Raw genomic sequence first — 18205 nt, 5'->3', positions numbered from 1 at the left:
TGTTTCCTAGAAGGCAAAAGTCAAGGAAGTAAAGGAGGGAGGAACAATCTTACCTGTTTTGAAGGAAACTTGTGCTCCACCAGCAGTGATAAATTCTATGTTCCCAAGATGTAATATACCAGCAAGCAACCTCAAAACTTCCCGAACTTCTTCCTTGCTAAACTGCATTACCTCCATTGCCATCTAGAAGAAAATAAGGTATTTAATTTTTAATCTGTCTTCATACTAAAGAAAAAGATAAATGCTCCTTCCTCAGTAAAGTTATTAAGTATTATTCTCAAGGCAAGAAAGCAAGAAATAGATGTATGCCCCCTCACTTTTTAAAAAATTTATTAATCCATTCATTTATTTTTGGCTGCGTTGGGTCTTTGTCACTGCACGTGGGCTTTCTCTAGTTGCAGCAAGCGGGCTTCTCATTGCAGTGGCTTCTCTTGTTGCGGAGCACAGGAGCTAGGCACATGGGCTTCAGTAGTTGTGGTACGCAGGCTCAGTAGTTGTGGCTCGCAGGCTCTACAGTGCAGGCTCAGTAGTTGTGGTGCATGGGCTTAGTTGCTCCGCGGCAAGTGAGATCTTCCTGGACCAGGGCTCGAACCTGTGTCCCCTGCATTGGCAGGAGGATTCTTAACCACTGCACCACCAGGGAAGTCCCACCCCCTCACTTTTAAATGATAAAGACTTTACACAGGTACACATAAAAGAAAATGCGACAATAAGAAAGAATTGTAGAATACTTAGAGATAACCTAATCAGTAAGATAAAAGTAAATACCTGCCTTACATACAAGACTCCTATTTATGCCCCAAAAGAATTACCCCAGAGAGTCACAGTAATCATAGTCACAAAGAAATACTTTTTTTACATGTATCAAAATGTAATGGAACATTTATTATTTTCCTACACATAAAAAATGGTGGGGGTGATACTTCATGAGACTCCTCTAGTGTAAACTCTGGGGACTTGCCTTAATTTTAAATGCAGCAGGGACCCCAGTAGGTGGAATGAAATTCTCTATCAGGGGCTGGACAGATAGGAGAGTCTACTGTTCCTTTTATAAGAGATGCTGATGGAAAACCTGAGTGGATCTAGATCTGTCTTCCCTGGACAGTCATCACATCGCTATTTCCCATTTCTCCAAAGGATTTTTCAAGTCTTATTTTAGCCTCTGGATACTAAATGGAAGTTAACATAATGCTGATTTGGGAAAAATAAAAATAAACAGGCATCTACAGGGGTTTTGTTCCCCAACAAGTATCTAAGCTGAAGCCAGGTATCTTCTGAATCAGATCTAAGATTTGCTCATTTTCTCTTATGATTTGGGAGCCATATTCTCATCAGAAAAAGAGCTAAATAGGCCCCTCCAACACACACACACCACACACACTCATGTACACACAACTGAGGACAGAATCGCTGGCTATACTGATGAACATAAGCTACAAAGAGAACTCAGACCCATAATTGTTACAATGACCACAGGAGATGGGGAAGGAGGAAGCCACACAGCACTTTGAAGCCATAGAAACTGCAAAAGGAAACGACTGGAGATTTTAAAATGTGAAGAGTTTAATTTCTTTACAAGGAAAAAAACAAAGCCAGAAACAAAGGGCAAAAACAACAGACAGGGAAACAGAATTAAAAGAAAAAAATTGTAAGGCAAGGAGCAATAGCTATATTAAGAGACACATGGGCAATGCAAATAAAATAGGCACTTCTCGTAAGAGGAAATGCAAATCCACACAGAAATGTTTTCCTTCCTAGAAATCCAATATGCACAACTTGAAGAAAATGAGATAACTTCTATTAAATTAGCAAAAATTTTTCTGAATGATAAAATGGGTGAAAGTGAGGTATATATGCACTGGTCACTGGTAGTATAAATTAGTATAATCTTTTTGGAAAACAAGATTATGGGGCAGCATTGTGCTGGGCCACATATGTATATAATCTTAGAATGTTCAGAGAGGTTACTTAACTTTCTCAGGGTTACACAACCAAGATTCAAAGTCAGGCCTGATGAACCCAAAGTCTAGGAACTTACTATCTATCCAGCTCTATGCTTTTTTCTTTTTATGTCCTTAGAAAGTCCATCTCCTGTGTAATCTCCCTTCACTGCAACACTGGAGATTTGTTCTAAGGAAAATCTCAACAGGAAAGAAAGTTTTGTAAAATATTCACTACAGTGTTTTCTTAACAACACTTTCAGAGAGAAAAAAAAATCTAGCTCTCCTACAATCAGACAAGTCCAATATAGCAAATGAACTTGTTAGAACAGTATATAGTTTTTAAAGGAAATTATGAACATTATATAGAAATGATATTTATGATAGCTGTATGCAAAAAGTAAAAAATTATTTTTGTAACTAATTTTTTCAAGAAAATCATCTGGGAAGAAAATCTACAAAATTAAAAATAGTTGCCATGTTACTGCTGGTAGCTTAATGGACACTGCGTTCAATGATGTCTTTTAATGTTGTTGATATGTTTTTACTGTAACAACCGAGTCTCTTAATGAATGAATGGGTAAATAGATTGCTGTCTATTCAGTGGAATACTACTCACCAGAAAAAGAATAATTGAGTGACGTGTGGTTTGGATGAGTGAAAGAAGCTAGACACAGGAGAATAGATTCTGTATGATTTCATTTACAGGAAACTCTAGAAAAGACACACTTTCCTAGGTTTCCTAGGGCCGGGGCTGGGGCTGGGGTTGTCTAGGAAGGGGGACAAGCAACCTTTAGGGTGTAGAACTGTCCTTCGGTTTGACTGTGGTTGTGGGTATATGCGTGCATAAATTAAAAGTTCACTTTATACACTTTCCATGAGGGCACTTTATTATAGGTACATTATAACGCAATAAAATTGACTACAAAAAAATTAAAAGACAATGAATTGTTTAACCAAGGTAGAGAAGACTATCATTTCATGGGTACAGACAGAAACTGACACAAAGAAGAGGAACTATGAGCCTAGTGCTTATCAATCTTTAAAAGCCTACGGGAAAATAATTATTCAAATTTACTTATTCTAAAAGCAAAGAAATATGGTTAAGAAATACAGATTATTTATTATGCTCAAGACTTTTAAAACAGTGGTAAAGACCTAATCAGACCTCGGCAAAATAATTATAAAGCATCTATGCTGTGAAAAAGTTAGTATTTTCCCTTTCTATGACTAAAGTTTTCCTCATGTATCATAAGACATATTCAACACTAATTTATAAAAATGTTCTAAGCTCATTTTAGGATGACCACAGAAATGAAAATTTTCACTGTTTAAGTCACTTGCCTGGACTCTATATAACACTAAAGAAGTAAGATCTTCCATAGACTCGTGGTTGCCATGGGTGGGGGGAAGGGGGGAGGACGCGGGGGAGGGTTGGGGTGGGAGCTTGGGATTGGTAGATACAAACTAATAGATAAACAAGGTCCTACTGTACAGCACAGGGAACCATCTTCAATATCCTGTAATAAATCATAATGGAAAACACAAAAAACCATATATATGTACAACTGAATCACTTTGCTGTACACCAGAAACTAACACAACATTGTAAATCAACTACACTTCAACTAAAAAAAAAAAACTCCTCTATACCTGTGTTAAAAAAAAAAAAATCTTCAAAAAATAAGTTCCCAGTAGTAGACAATTTCAAACTGTAGAATGAAAAATATCAAAAGATAATCTGTGAAAAAAATTCTTGGTTAAGTTCTGAAAATACATACAAAGATTACATATGGAGATATGAAAGCAAGTGAATAAAATGGGCTCACTGTATGAACAAATTTGTGACTTCTTCACTTTCAAGTTTAACTCTAAGTGAATTAGTTAGGAGTGTGGTGACAAGTGGCAACTGCATTAATCAGACCATGGGGTAATTTAATGGCAAACAATTATCACCAGCGCCAGCAAGAGTCTCCATTCATTGTCTCCTACTGTCCTATTTTACAGTCTTTTTAGTAGCAATCTCCACCCCTTTGGCAAGAGCAGCCCCTTTAAGCCTTCTTTTTTAAAAAAACTTTTATTGAAATATAGTTGGTTTGCACTGTTGTTAAGCCTCCTTATAATTATGTTTTCTCAACAACATGGCTCAAGACTCAAAAAAAAACCCCTGGGAAATTCTCAGCACAGTTCAGAAGCGCTAAATAGCAATTTAGTTATAAAACTGGCACAAAGTTATACAAAATGTTTTTAATAAAGTCTTTATTAAGCACATAGAAAACAAGTGACTGTATGCGTGGTGGGGTGGTGACGACAAATACACGATACAATCCCAACCGCTAAGGATGAAAGGAAGGAAGCCAGGCTTTTCACGCTAGAAACAAACAGGGAAGAGGGACGGATTTCAGGTACAAAAGGTACACCCACTCAGGGTCTCAGCGGTGAGGTGGGGAGCGCCATCCAAGGGAGCCAAAGAAGCTCAGGTGAGTCACGAACAAGTGAAATGAATAAAATGGGGGGAGAGGAGGCTTGTTCTGGGCACAGTAAATCACAAGTTAAGTTCTTTGGTAATTCATTGTGTAATTTTATATTAGGCAAGATGATGTTATTTTATAATATAAAATTTGCTTCAACTCCCATATTTTCCAACACTGAACGAGACTGAGGTTTTTAAATTTAAAAAAAAAATTTAAAAATGGCTCAAACCCATGTCCCCTGTATTGGCAGGCGGATTCTCAACCACTGTGACACCAGGGAAGCCCGAAAGGTGGATTCTTAACCACTGCGCCACCAGGGAAGCCCAAGACTGAAGTTTTTAACTGTGGCAAAACTGAGGTATAAAGTCAGCCCTTTATTTATTTATTTTTAATTTTTACTGGGGTATAGTTGATTTACAATGTTGTGTTATTAGGTGTACAGCAAAGTGGATCAGTTATACGTATACATATACCCACTCTTTTTCTTTTTTTTTTTTTTTTTTTTTTTTTGCTGTACGCGGGCCTCTCACTGTTGTGGCCTCTCCCGTTGCGGAGCACAGGCTCCGGATGCACAGGCTCAGCGGCCATGGCTCACGGGCCCAGCCGCTCCGCGGCATATGGGATCCTCCCAGACCGGGGCACGAACCCGTATCCCCTGCATCGGCAGGCGGACTCTCAACCACTGCGCCACCAGGGAGGCCCTACCCACTCTTTTTCAGATTCTTTTCCCATATAGGCCATTACAGAGTACTGAGTAGAGTTCCCTGTGCTATACAGTAGGTCCTTATTAGTTATCTATTTTATATATAGTAGTGTGTATATATCAATCCCAATCTCCCAATTTATCCCTCCCCCCAATGTGCCCTGGTAACCATAAGTTTATTTTCTACATCTGTAATTCTATTTCTGTTTTGTAGATAAGTTCATTTGTAGCCTTTTTTAAGATTCCACATATAAGTGATATCATATGGTATCTGTCTTTCTCTGTCTGACTTACTTCACTCAGTATGACAACCTCTAGGTCCATCCATGTTGCTGAGAATGGCATTATATTGTTCTTTTTTATGGCTGAGAGCCCTTTAAATCTTTATGATATCTGACTCACGAGGAGTCAGCTTATGGATGCATGGGCTCACATCATCAAAAATCCATGGGTAGGGGCCTCCCTGGTGGCGCAGTGGCTGAGAGTCCACCTGCCGATGCAGGGGACACGGGTTCGTGCCCCGGTCTGGGAGGATCCCACATGCCGCGGAGCAGCTGGGCCCGTGAGCCATGGCCGCTGGGCCTGCACGTCCGGAGCCTGTGCTCTGCAACGGGAGAGGCCACAGCAGTGAGAGGCCCATGTACCGCAAGACAAAAAAAAAAAAAAAAAAAAACTGAAAAAAAACTGAAAAAAAAAATCCATGGTTACACCCAGTAAGACCTAAATGGTCAGGAAACCCCAGTCCTGGTCCATGGCCAGGAACACCATTAACATTCAATATTTGTGGAGTCAAAGAATGAAGAGATTATCACTCATCAAAGACTCTTGTTACTCCCCCACGTACTTCATCAGCCACCATTCTGGTGGGTCAAACACAGGCAGTAAAAATAAATTCGTTGTTACTACTGACTTGAAATAGCTTCATCCTGACTCAACAATTTGTAGTGCAACTTGGAAGGCTGCAAAAAAAAAGGCTATGAAATTTAGCATAGGTTCACCATCTCTGCCCCAGGAAAAACTAGGTTCCTTAAAATGGCTCAGCATCCCTCACAGGTACATATTTATATTAATGTCAGTTGGTATCAATAAGGAATTCTAAAAATACATGAATTCTTAATGAAATAAGCAAAATTCTTAAAAGGTCCTATTGCCAGAGTATACTGACATTAAAGTTGATAGAAAGGAATAATGTTTTTTTTTTTAGTAGCTGAAAATACCAGAGGTGACATCTTCATATGTAATTCACAGAAATAATCTCTCTCCGTTAACATTTTAACACATTCTTCAAACAAATGTCCTTGAGTCCCAATGGAATGTGGTCCCTTCCCTTCCTTTAATCTCAAAACCTCTGGGAAAAGGAGCTTTATGGAATTAAAGTATGAAGATACAAATTTAAATGGTATTTGATTTTGGAAGAAAATAAAGACAAATTACATGATAAAACAACATAGCATAATCTATTATGCTAATAATAGCATAATCTATTCCAATTGTCTTTATTTCTTCAGCAGAATGTAGGGATTATATATATGGACACTAAGAAGTACTTGCAAACTAAATATGTAAGTATCTATAAGTAGAATTCTTATAAGCCTGTCGTGTACATTCACTATGTCAATTTCCTGTGTAAATTTTTCTTCCTTTCTAGATGACATGTCCTTTCATCGTAGGACCAAATTTCAAATGCCAAAACCTATCGTTTCAATTTAAAAATAAAAGCTAGCACTCACTGAAAACAGGCCAAGCTCCACAAGCTTCCTTGTAGCTACCAGAAAGAGCAAACAATTCTGAATCAGAAAACAATGCCCCAGGAGGAAGCCATCAGAGTACCCTCTCTCCAGGCACTCCCAGGACGAGGGAGGGCCTCGCTGCCCACTGGCTCACTGTGGCCAGTGAGCTAGTCAGTATGGCCCTGCAGTGACCCTGCGCCTTGAATAATTGGGAGTCTGTCTACCACTGCAAACAACCACCTTCCATCACAAAGTAAATGGAGAAAGCTCGTGTAGTTAAAGAAGTCCAGGACGCCAAAATAAAATTGGGAAAGAAAAGTTTAAATACTTAAACATCTCTTAAAGTCCGATTTGCAGGGCCGAATCCCATGCCGCCTAGGGTAGGTACACAGCAAAAGGTGCTGTCAGCGGGAGGCTTTTTGTTAATAGGATGAAGGAATGAGAGACAACAGAGACACCTCTCTACGTGATAAATGGCAGAATGCGACATCTTTAAAAGAAAGGCTGAGGGGAAGATGATCACGATATTGCAGCCTCGTCTGTTTTTAATTTCATTTTCAGTTTAAGGATACATACATTAGATGTGGGGAAATGATGTGTGATATATATCCATTTAAAAATATACTTTGATTCCATTCCACAAGGCATTCTTATGAACAATCTAGAAAAGTAAATGGGGATATAGAACCAAGTTGTCGACAACAACTAGAAAGACAAATCTGGGTGCACGGAAAGCAGTGACTACCTACCTGCCTCCTGGTTAGAGTGTGGGATTTGGAGTTAGTTAGACTGTGTCTAGATACAGGCTCTATTAGGTGCTGTGTGTGGTTAGGCTGGTCACCAACCTCTCTGAGTCACAGAACATAGACAACCATAGTTCTACCCTCACAGGGTCGTTAGAAGCAGAGGCATGGTAAGTCCGCAGAGTAGGCGCTCAGTCAGTGTTAGCTGCCATTTATGATGAATCAATTCTAGATCCGCTGACTCCAAATGCTGAACTAACGACTCTGGCAAAGGAACTGAGACCACGCTGATGAAATCTACCAGCCCCACTCAATCAGGTGGGGCTGCTAATAATGCTCGATGACCAGGCTTCCTAAATGCAGTCACTTTATAACAAAGTCCCGGGAAATTTGAGAACTGCAGGAAACCGCACAGGTCCACACTGCAGAATCTTAAAATGACTACTTCTGTGTGATCAGAATCGGTTACCAGAATAAGGCTATGAGAACAGGATGAGACCCGAATAGTCACCTGGTCTAATTGTTGACAGATTTCTTTTTAACTGTAGAACCAATTATTCAAAAAAATTTTTAATTGTAAGCCCCGAAACAGAGGATCTGCTTGCTCCAGTCCCAAACCTGTGATTTTTTTGTTTTGCTTTTCTGACTGCTATTCCAAGCCAACCACCCATCTGTCCTGAATGTCAGACATTCACCCATCTTCTAAAGAGAGAGGATTCCCTTCCATGACTTGGAACAAGAAGAAAGGACCTATTCTCGCACAGTGGTACAAATGTGATTTCTTTTTTTATTAAAAAATTTTTTTTGAAGCAGAAGTGAAAGCTGTCACTTTCTTTTTTTTTCTTTCTTTGGTCACCTTTAATAAAGGAAAATAGGAAAATAACTTACAATAACGTCCCTAAAGGATTCCTGGTCACTGATTGTCTTGTCTCCTACACATCCAGATTGATTCAAGTAGTGGTAGTTTTCTGGCACAGATAAATAAAATTCTTCTACAAAAAGAAAAAGAAAAACACAATATCAGTATTTGGCCAGGGTAAGACATAATTTAAAAGAGTTTTCACTTTGCAACTTTATTTTTTCAAGCACAAAAATAATTCTATGCTCCTAATGGTCCACTATTAAGAGTAAAACATTCCCTCTTCATCATCATCTAGGAAAAAATAGAATTATTAAATTCGATGGGATGGAAGAAAATGTTACTGAAAAAAGTAACTGATGAGGATCCTGTGTTGATTGGTTTTTTAAAAATCAAATGTTTAGAAATGAGCGTTATTTGGGTGTGACTTAAAAGTAAAACCAGCTGTAATACATTACGTATGCTTCACAAATATTCTTTACATCCGAAAAGAACTAAGATTCCAAAACAAACCAAAAGAATTCACGATTTCTCTATTGATGATTTCCCCCCTACGTTATCTGGCTCTAAAGGCACTCAGTGTCTTCGGTCATCTCACACGTTTTGTTTCAGTTGGTGGCAGAGCAACAAAGTCCGAACAGATGTCTCCTCATTCACAGATGGGTTTAAAGGCAAAATGTGCTGCTGGCACGATGTCTCTGCAGCTGTCCCATCCTCACCTTTCTGTTCAGGCTCTAGCCCTGCCAGCAGTGCATAGAATATGTGATAATTCCTTTCCCCGGGATTTTGCCGTACTACTCGGTTCTGTGAAGAGAAATCAGATTTCTGTTCAGAGATGTTTCCTCTGCTTCATGACCATGGGCCAGTAACTGCCGAAAACAGTTATTGTGAGAGATAATGTGAATTACATCGCGTTTACTTACTTTTTCTAATAAATCTTCACGAATAAGCAATGGCAAGTCAAGGAACAAAACAAGGATACAGGATGCTCAATGAGTCTTTAGTTTTCTAGTCTTTGTTGCCCAAGTAATTACAATTTCCTGTGTCTTGGACATTGAGACTTCTGGTGCAAAAGGTAAGCGAACAATACAGACTGTTGCATCAAAATCCAATTTCAGACATGACACATGTACCCACGAAGTATCACACTAGTTAAAGAATTGATTTCAAACAACAGATAGATGATGTTTGGTTAGGAGTCCAAATCTGCAGATTAGGGACATGATATCAGAACTTCCTCAAAGAAAGATGGTTCCTTATCGCCTAGGATAATTAACAGGTCAAGCACAGTAATACTGGAGCAGTAACTAGGTAGAACCAGAAAGAAACGTTTCATATCCTGTATCTGTCCTTAGGATAAGCAAGAACAGTTTCCACTCGAGAGTCATAGTACTACAGACCAAAAGCTAAACGAAACAGGATACAATCTACGATTCTCCCACCCTGGATATTTCCCTTCTGGCAGATGTTCAGCTGAACAAACTTCCCGAAGCGACTGGAGTTGTTGTTATACACGGTCTTGGCGTTGCCGAAGGCTTCCATGATGGGGCTGTGAAAGAAGCCAGGACATCAGCGAGTGTTAATTAGGGTCCATCTAAAACTGGCAACGACAGTCCTCACCAATGGCAAAGCAGACAACTGCAAGAGAAATCTGAAATCAAAGAGACCTGTGGTGATCATGTTTATTTACAGAAGAGCCAGATTTTCCCAGCACTTGCTGAAATGGGTTTATAATACACGTCCATCTCGGGGCAGAGAACATGCAGCTAGGTGTGCGGGCAGAGGATGCTACAGAGAGTCAAGGAGCCACGATGGCTGGTCCCCATACAGATTAGCTTATATACGCGAGCCAGGGGTTGCACAGGAAAAGCCCCCGCTTGAATTCTAGGAAGTGAAAAAGTCCCAGCCCTGGAAATTTCACCCATCTGTTGTACGTCCCGGGGGAACATAAACTTCCTTGGCTCTCCTCCGACTGTAAAATGTGGTCAGACTAGGTCAGGGGTCAGCCATCTTTTTCTGTAGAGGATCAGATAGTAAATACTTTTGGTTTTGTGGGCCATGTGGCCTCTGGTGCAGCTACTCAGCTCTGCCACTACAGCTCGAAAGCAGCTGTAAACAATACGCAAACGAGGGTATCTGTATTCCTATAGTTTTATTTATCAAAACAGGCCGCAGCAGGAAGATGAAGACGGTCTAGAGACAGATGGTGGTGATTGCTGCACTTCACACCACTAAGCTGTACACCGAAAAATGTTGAAAGTTATACACTTTTTGCTATGTGTATTTTAGCACAATTTAAAAAATAAATTTTGAAGGCTAAAAAAACAAAACCCGAACAGGCTGTAGGATACCGGCGCCAGGCTGAAGTTTGCTGACTCCTGGACTAATTTCTAAGTAATAGGACCTGAAAAGTCCCTACTGGTTCTAAAACCTTATAAGGCACCAATCAGACACAGGGCAATTGCACATTTTAATTAGAATTTCAGAGGCTACTGCACCATGGCCCTCTTTCAAAGCTCTGAGGTCACTGCCATCGATGTGGCATTGTTCTGCAACAGGAGAGGCTATACAGTGCCACTGTGCTCATAAGATGCCTCCAAAGATTTGACCACTAAGCCCCCTGTGATGTGGTGGACAGAGGCTGGAATTTCTGCTGAGAACGAGGCCTCCCAAGAGCCAGTCAAGAGCTGCCCGGTAAGAGGCAGCTGCAGAATGTGCCTCACTCACTCAGCCACCAACTTAAACGTGGTGCAGCGATGGGGGCTCAGGTCATTAGAAATCGCCGTGTGTGTGTGTGGAGACTTTTCCTTGAGGAATCGTGAAAGCCAAGTTAAGAAAAAGGGAAGCGAGCGCCCCAAGTTTCAACTCTTCCTTAACTAAGCCAAACGGCGAGGAAAGTGAATCCTATTAGCTGGAAACGAGAAACACGAAGGCCAGATACCTGCTCTCAAGAATGGCTTGTTCGACACACGACGTCTTCTCCTTCGAGGACAAGTCCAGAGACTGCTGACTGATGGCTGATAAAAACTGGAGGATCAACTTGGTGCTTTCGGTCTTACCTGCCCCGCTTTCACCACTGAAAGACAACATGCAGAAATTTGTGCTTCTAATTAAAACAACAACAACAACAAAAAAAAAACCCAGCTTGGCCAGTGTCAGTCCAATTCGTCCGCAGAGCAACTTTTTTTTTTGAATTTTTGAATTTTATTTTTTATACAGCAGGTTCTTACTAGTTATCCATTTTAGACATATTAGTGTATACATGTCAATCCCAATCTCCCAGTTCATCCCACCCCCACTCCCGCATTCCCCCCTTGGTGTCCATACGTTTGTTCTCTGCATCTGTGTCTCTATTTCTGCCCTGCAAACCGGTTCGTCTGTACCATTTTTCTAGGTTCCACATGTATGCGTTAATATATGATATTTGTTTTTCTCTTTCTGACTTACTTCACTCTGTACAACCCTTGAACAGTGGGAAAGAGCTCAAAGTGCTGAGTTACAGAGAAGAGTCCCTCCTCCTGGCAGCTGCATGGCCTCTGTGTTGCCAATGACTCCCTCAGCCTACAAGCTAAACAGAAGGTACCATCTTCACGAAGCTCAGGTAATAAGAGGGACGGTGCCTTTCATGGCAGGTAAGCTCTGCAAAGGCCGGGATTGGTGTTTTGTTCACTAAAGTGTCACAGACCCCTCAACAGTGCCTGGCTGGTGGCAGACACTCAGTAAGCATCTGTTAAATGAATGAACATGTTAGTGGCAACTTTCTGGTAAATACGCACAAAAATGCAATCATTCATAAATATTGAGGGGACAAGGGAATGAACCTGCAGGTACTCGACCCACACTTGGGCACTTTATTCCCATAATAATCCCACGAGGCAGCCAGCGGCTAAGGCCCCAGGTCAGAATTGAACAACAGGTCTGTCAGCATCCAGCGTCCTGCAGAGATGCTGCTTCAGCGATGATTCACGAAAAGTGAACAAAGCAACCTCAGGGCGCTGGAGCTGGGGAGAGTGGGGGGCAGGGCAAATGAGAGGAGTTAATGGGATGTGAGTTGGGTCACAAAGGACTGGCAAACGTCAGCCAGGCAAAGAGGACAGCGGAAGCATTCGGGGTCAGACGACCCTGTGAACGAAAGCAGAGAGGCCAGAGGAGCTGCGGGAGGTCTATAGGGGTGGGATTCTGGCTTGGTCAACTGGACCGAGACCAGAGTGGGCAGAGAAAGGGCAAAAGGATCGAGGTCGATGGTTCTGAGGCCACCACAGGAGACAGAAGGGAAAGGCCAAGCCCATCAAGGTCACCCGTGAGGAACACAGCTCTGAAGTTGCGCTCAAGAAGGACTGTGGGTCCCTCAGGGAGACCAGCTGCTGTTATGATCTAGGCATGTGGTGATCAGGCCACGGACAAGTACCACCACGCTGGAGATGAAAGGGAAGAGATGGAGATGAGAGATCTGGAAGGAGAGACCCAATCAATTTTGTGCAAGGCACCCTGCTCGGTACCACAGGGAGAAGAGAAGTAGTAAAAGGGCAAAGAACTTAAGAGAAAAGTAAACCCACGGCATAAGTAACGGTACATGAACACCAACACTATCACAGGGTAACAGGTTCATATCTGCTCAAGGGGGGAGATAAACAGATGGGGCCTCCACAAGTTCTAACACAGCAGCCCCCGTGGAGTGTCAAGAGCTAGGAGGTTATGAAAGAGGAATTTTGCAGATAACATGGTGAATGATTAACCACATGTAATAAAGGAGAGGAAATGACTCAGAGGTGACACCGTCTGTGCCCTGCTGGATGCTGCAGGCCCAGGGGAATCTCCACTGAGCGAGGCCAATCATGGTAATTCCATTCCCTGCGCAGGCGATAAGGTGGTTGCCCGTGGGCAGGTGTCAGCCAAAGAGGCTTAACATCAAGTGTGCTGAGGCTCCTGGGGAGGGATGCACGCATGCACACACGCGCGCACACACACACACACACACAAAGAGACCAGACAGAGCGTCCCTCTGGCTGCAGATGACAAATACTTGGGAATCCACAGCTATCCTGGCAAGACAATCAGAGAAGTGCCCAGTGGGAGTGGCTGAACCCACAACCCTGACCCCACCCTTGCCTTGCCGTCTGAGATAATCAAGGCCCACGCAAGTGACACCAGCTCTGGTGGGCTTTTCTGTTATCAGCAACCAGAATCTTCCCAGGGCAGGGCTGAGCACTCATCCCAGGCTGGCACCTGCCTAGCCTGGGGGCTGGCACAGAGGAGACATTCAGCAAGGGGGCACTGAATGAGTAGCAGAACCTAAGAGAAAGTTGCAAGAAGAGATTTAAATAATTCTCGATACTTAAAAATATATATCCCATCTACCTAGCAGTTAAATTTTGTTAAAACAAACAAAACTGAAAGGGAGACGCTCTCTAGTTATAACGTGTGAGGCAGAAGCCATGTTTCACACGATCCCCAAACCCACCTCTGTATCCTCCAGCACTCAGAGGTGGATGGCCTTTCAACCTCCCTTGCGGGAAGGACGGCGATCGGTAACCAGGACCGAACGTGGCCAACTCAACAACAAGGCGGCTGAACTGAGCAAGGGGGGTGTCTGCTATTTCCACGTCGGGTGGCTAAACACCCTCATGGTCCTCTGGGCTCCCTGCCTTCCAGGCCTGCCGTTTGGGTGCCCTCAGGGTGGCACATCTCCAAAACAAAGCAATGTGTGGCATAAAGTCAAGCTCTCACCTTCCCACATGGGGCTGTGAAACAGCAAGAAATAAGCCACTCCTGTGTTATGCCTCTGAGATTTGGGGGATGTTACAGCAATTAGCACAGCAATTAGTCTACTCTGACGAACACGGTCATAATACAGCCGTGGAGAAAAAGCTGTTCAAATTGGACAGCAAAGACTCGTCAAGGAGAAGAAAACCCAAGATTTGCATTGTCCTTCACCCGTCAAGGATACTGATCTACCACCAGCTTCAGCCCCATTTTTTTTTCTCATTGTAGCAAATTTTCTTCAAGCATCTTCTTTAAGTACATCTTTTTTGACACGTAAGTAAAACTTGAAACAAAAATGAAACTCGGATTTGTACAACAGTAGTTCTCAAACTGGGCTGGACATGAGAATTACCCGCTGTGTCCCTGATCTGAACCTGTAAGGGTAGAATTCAGACATCAGTATGTTTTAAAAATTTCCAGATGATTCTACTATGAAGCCAGGGTCGGGAAGTACTACTCCTGAAAGCAATTTCACATAATTCAGATAGGACTGCACCAGGAGATGAAAAAGGCGACTGTATATACGAGGTTGTGGAAGTGTCGCATGAACAAGACAAAGAATATAAATAACTCACAAATTGTTAAAACCCAGAAATACGCCAGATGTCCCCAGACGTTAACGTCAAGGTAACAGGCCTCACTTTTCTTTAACTCTCCTCTTCTTCCTCCCCTCCCCTGCCTGTGCCTTTAACATTCCTCATGAAAACATTTACTGAGGGTCACAAAACGTGATCTTTAAAGCAATGGAGAAAGAGCATCTCCGCAGGTATTCCTTCCTTCCCTAAGTAACCATGTGCCTACTGTGTGTCAGGCTGCACGGAGGGCTGGGAAAACACTCCGGAAACAAATGGCCACGGACGGTATTTATGACCCAGCAGCAGCAGGAGATATCAAAGAATCACAAATGACAGTTAATGCTGTCAAGTATAAATCTCCGGGGATGGGAGGATTCATAATTTAGATGCAGGGCTCAGGTTCAGCGAAGGCCTTTCCAGGGAAATGACATTTAGACTGAAATGCAGAGACACGCACAGGAGTTAACTGGGTGAAAACTGAAGGACAGGGAAAGCGGGGGGGAGGGGAGGGAGACCCTCCCTTTCCTGCTTGAGGAAAGGGCTTGGAGCCTTGGGGGAAGGGAGAGCGGCCTGCACAGCCAGTCGGGAAGGGGCTGGGGTCCCACTCAGAGGCCACTGTTTTCCAGTCAAGTATGGAACTGGTTCTTTTCAATAGGGGAGGGGAGAGAGGCTGGAGATGGAGTTTCATTGCCAATGGTCAATGATTTCATCCATCGGTCAAGCCTAGGTAATGAAGCCTCCATAAACCCCAAAAGGACAGGGTTCAGAGAGCTTCTGGGTTGGTGCGCAGGTGGAGGTGGACGGCAGCTCCCTGGAGGGGGCAGGGAAGCTCCCCCACCCTTTCCCCCACCATGCCGTGTGCATCTCTTCCATCCGGCGGTTCCTGAGTTATATCCTTTTATAGTACAGTGGTGATCTAGGAAGTAAAAATGTTTGAGTTCTGTGTGGTGCTCTAGCAAATTAATCAAACCCAAGGAGGGGGTCATTGGAAGCTCCAACCTAGAGCTGGTTGGTCAGAAGCACAGGGGACAACATGACTGGCATCTGAAGTGGAGAGAATGGCCATCTTGAAGGACTGAGCCCTTAGCAACCTGGGGGGTCTGACGCTGTCTCCTGGTGGACCGTGACAGAACTGAGTTAATTGCTTGGTGAACCTGATTACACACGCTATGTGACCATATAGCATGTATATTATAGCATTATAATGCTATATTGACTAAGTATATACTCCTTTGCTTACCACATCACAGAACTATAAAGCCAGAATAAATTGCATAATTAAATACCAACAAAATATAACACCAATAAAATCCAAATTCACAAGACTAACCTAACCCCCTGGTTAATGCTGTTTTGCTCAAACTGAAGCGCTCCTTGCACTGTGACTGTCCACTGCTTCTCTTGTGGGCCTGGCAGCCTCTTCCACCACGAGCGCTGTGATGAGTCACGTATTCCACCTGGTTCCTTTATTCCAGCCTCGATGAAACATCAACTCATACGGCCATCGTGATGTTAATTCACCTTCACTTACAGCGAACACATCACTTACATATCCAGTCCTGCATTTTTCTCATTAGCCTGTGGCAGTTACAGTCCTAACCCTTGGCGCCAACATGACCACAAACACAAACATGGACTTCAGAGAAAACATGTTCACCCAGATGAACCAAAATGAGTTGATACTGTTAAAAAAAAAAAAAAAAGTTTTAAATCGTGAAACTGAAAAAGGGAAAGAAAAATAATCAAAGCACTGATATGGGGCCTCAGGGGCCATATTAAAAGTTCTGAGAACTTTTCGTAGGCAGAAGGGAAAAGTCTCAAGACAGTTTTTAAGCAGGAGTGCGTCACGATCGAGGTTAAGGTTTTTTTTTTTTTTTTTTTTTTTTTTTGGCGGTACGCGGGCCTCACTGTTGTGGCCTCTCCCGTTGTGGAGCACAGGCTCCGGACGCGCAGCCTCAGCGGCCATGGCTCACGGGCCCAGCCACTCCGCGGCACGTGGGATCTTCCCGGACCGGGGCACGAACCCGTGTCCCCTGCATCGGCAGGCGGACTCTCAACCACTGCGCCACCATGGAAGTCCCCGGGGTCAAGGTTTTAAAGAATCAAGTCACCCGGTGAGGAGTACGGAGTGAGGAGGGTGGATCAAGGGAGACAAGAGAGGAAGCAGGAAGTGAGGGCAGAGGGTGAGGGGAGGGGGCAGCAAAGAGGAGAAGCCGGCGGCCCCCAGACAGACGGTGGGGGGAGGAGGGAGGGAACGGCTGACAGCCCTGGTCTGGGTGGTTGGTAAGTGACAGGGAAGCGGGGGAATGACTCAGGAGAGCCCAGGGAGCTTGCATGTGGGATCTTCCTGGACCAGGGACAGAACCCAGGTCCCCTGCACGGGCGCTGGTAACACAGCGGTTCACGTTTATCAATACTCATTGAAATGGATATACGAGATCGGTACAGTTTACCGTAGGTCATTTGACCTTAATTGCTGGGGGCAGGGTGACTCTTCTAGATCCAAGAATGACTTCCGGATCTCAGGCTTGGGACCTGGTAGGATGGAGAGTGCACTTGCTAAGAATGAGAAGCATGAGAGAAGGAACCTGTTTCTGGGAGAAACTTAGGATGGACTGACGAGGTGCCACCCCTGAGATGCCCACTAGACACCTCCGTGATGATGCCTCAGGGTGTCTGGACACGCGTGTGGAACTCAGAGGAGAAGTCGGCAGGGGAGGCACTGAAGTCTGGGGAGTCACACAGACGCAGAGAAGGGAAGGCAGGCTGGTCATAAGATGAGGACGTGGAAGATGACGGACGAGCCCAGAGAATGAGGGAGAAACCAGAATGATGGAGCAGCTCAGAGGAGGGCAGGGCAACGTGTGGAGACAAAGATGCATCTTTTTTTTTTTTCTAAAGATGGAACATACTAGAAGTTTTTGAGTGATAATGCCAATGATCCAGTAGAAAAAAAGAGGCCCAAGAATCAGGGGCAGTGAGGCTCAAAGATGGAGCAAAGTGCCCAGGAAAGCAGGGAGGAAGGATCAAAACACACCTGAAGGGGGCTTCCCTGGTGGCACAGTGGTTGAGAGTCCGCCTGCCGATGCAGGGGACACGGGTTCGTGCCCCGGTCTGGGAAGATCCCACATGCCGCGGAGCGGCTAGGCCCGTGAGCCATGGCCGCTGAGCCTGCGCATCCGGAGCCTGTGCTCCGCAACGGGAGAGGCCACAACAGTGAGAGGCCCGCGTACCACAAAAAAAAAAAAAAAAAAAGGAAACAAACAAACAAAACACACCTGAAGGAAAGGGCCTCTGATGGCAACAGGACCCTTTATCCACCCCGCAGGCTAGTATCCCCTCCAGTGCAGGTATCGGCCAACTGTGGCCCCCAAGTCTGACCTTCTGCGTGTTTTTATAAATAAAGTTTTATTGGAAC

The 18205-nt window shown here is 43.7% G+C and overlaps 1 protein-coding gene across 1 annotated transcript in view; it reads right to left on the bottom strand.

The window, feature by feature from the left end:
• MYO10 (myosin X) overlaps nucleotides 1-18205 on the bottom strand; it is a 222111-nt gene that overhangs the window by 84893 nt on the left and 119013 nt on the right. The window contains 5 exon segments of the mRNA XM_082621443.1: nucleotides 54-183; nucleotides 8479-8582; nucleotides 9169-9274; nucleotides 9881-9998; nucleotides 11391-11525. Coding sequence (XP_082477569.1) covers nucleotides 54-183; nucleotides 8479-8582; nucleotides 9169-9274; nucleotides 9881-9998; nucleotides 11391-11525 — 593 coding nt within the window.

The sequence above is a fragment of the Mesoplodon mirus genome (assembly GCF_964341445.2).
Source record: "Mesoplodon mirus genome assembly, chromosome: 5".
NCBI lineage: Eukaryota > Metazoa > Chordata > Mammalia > Artiodactyla > Ziphiidae > Mesoplodon > Mesoplodon mirus.
Note: the sequence above shows the minus strand (reverse complement) of the source record. Positions and strands in the feature narration are given on the sequence as shown.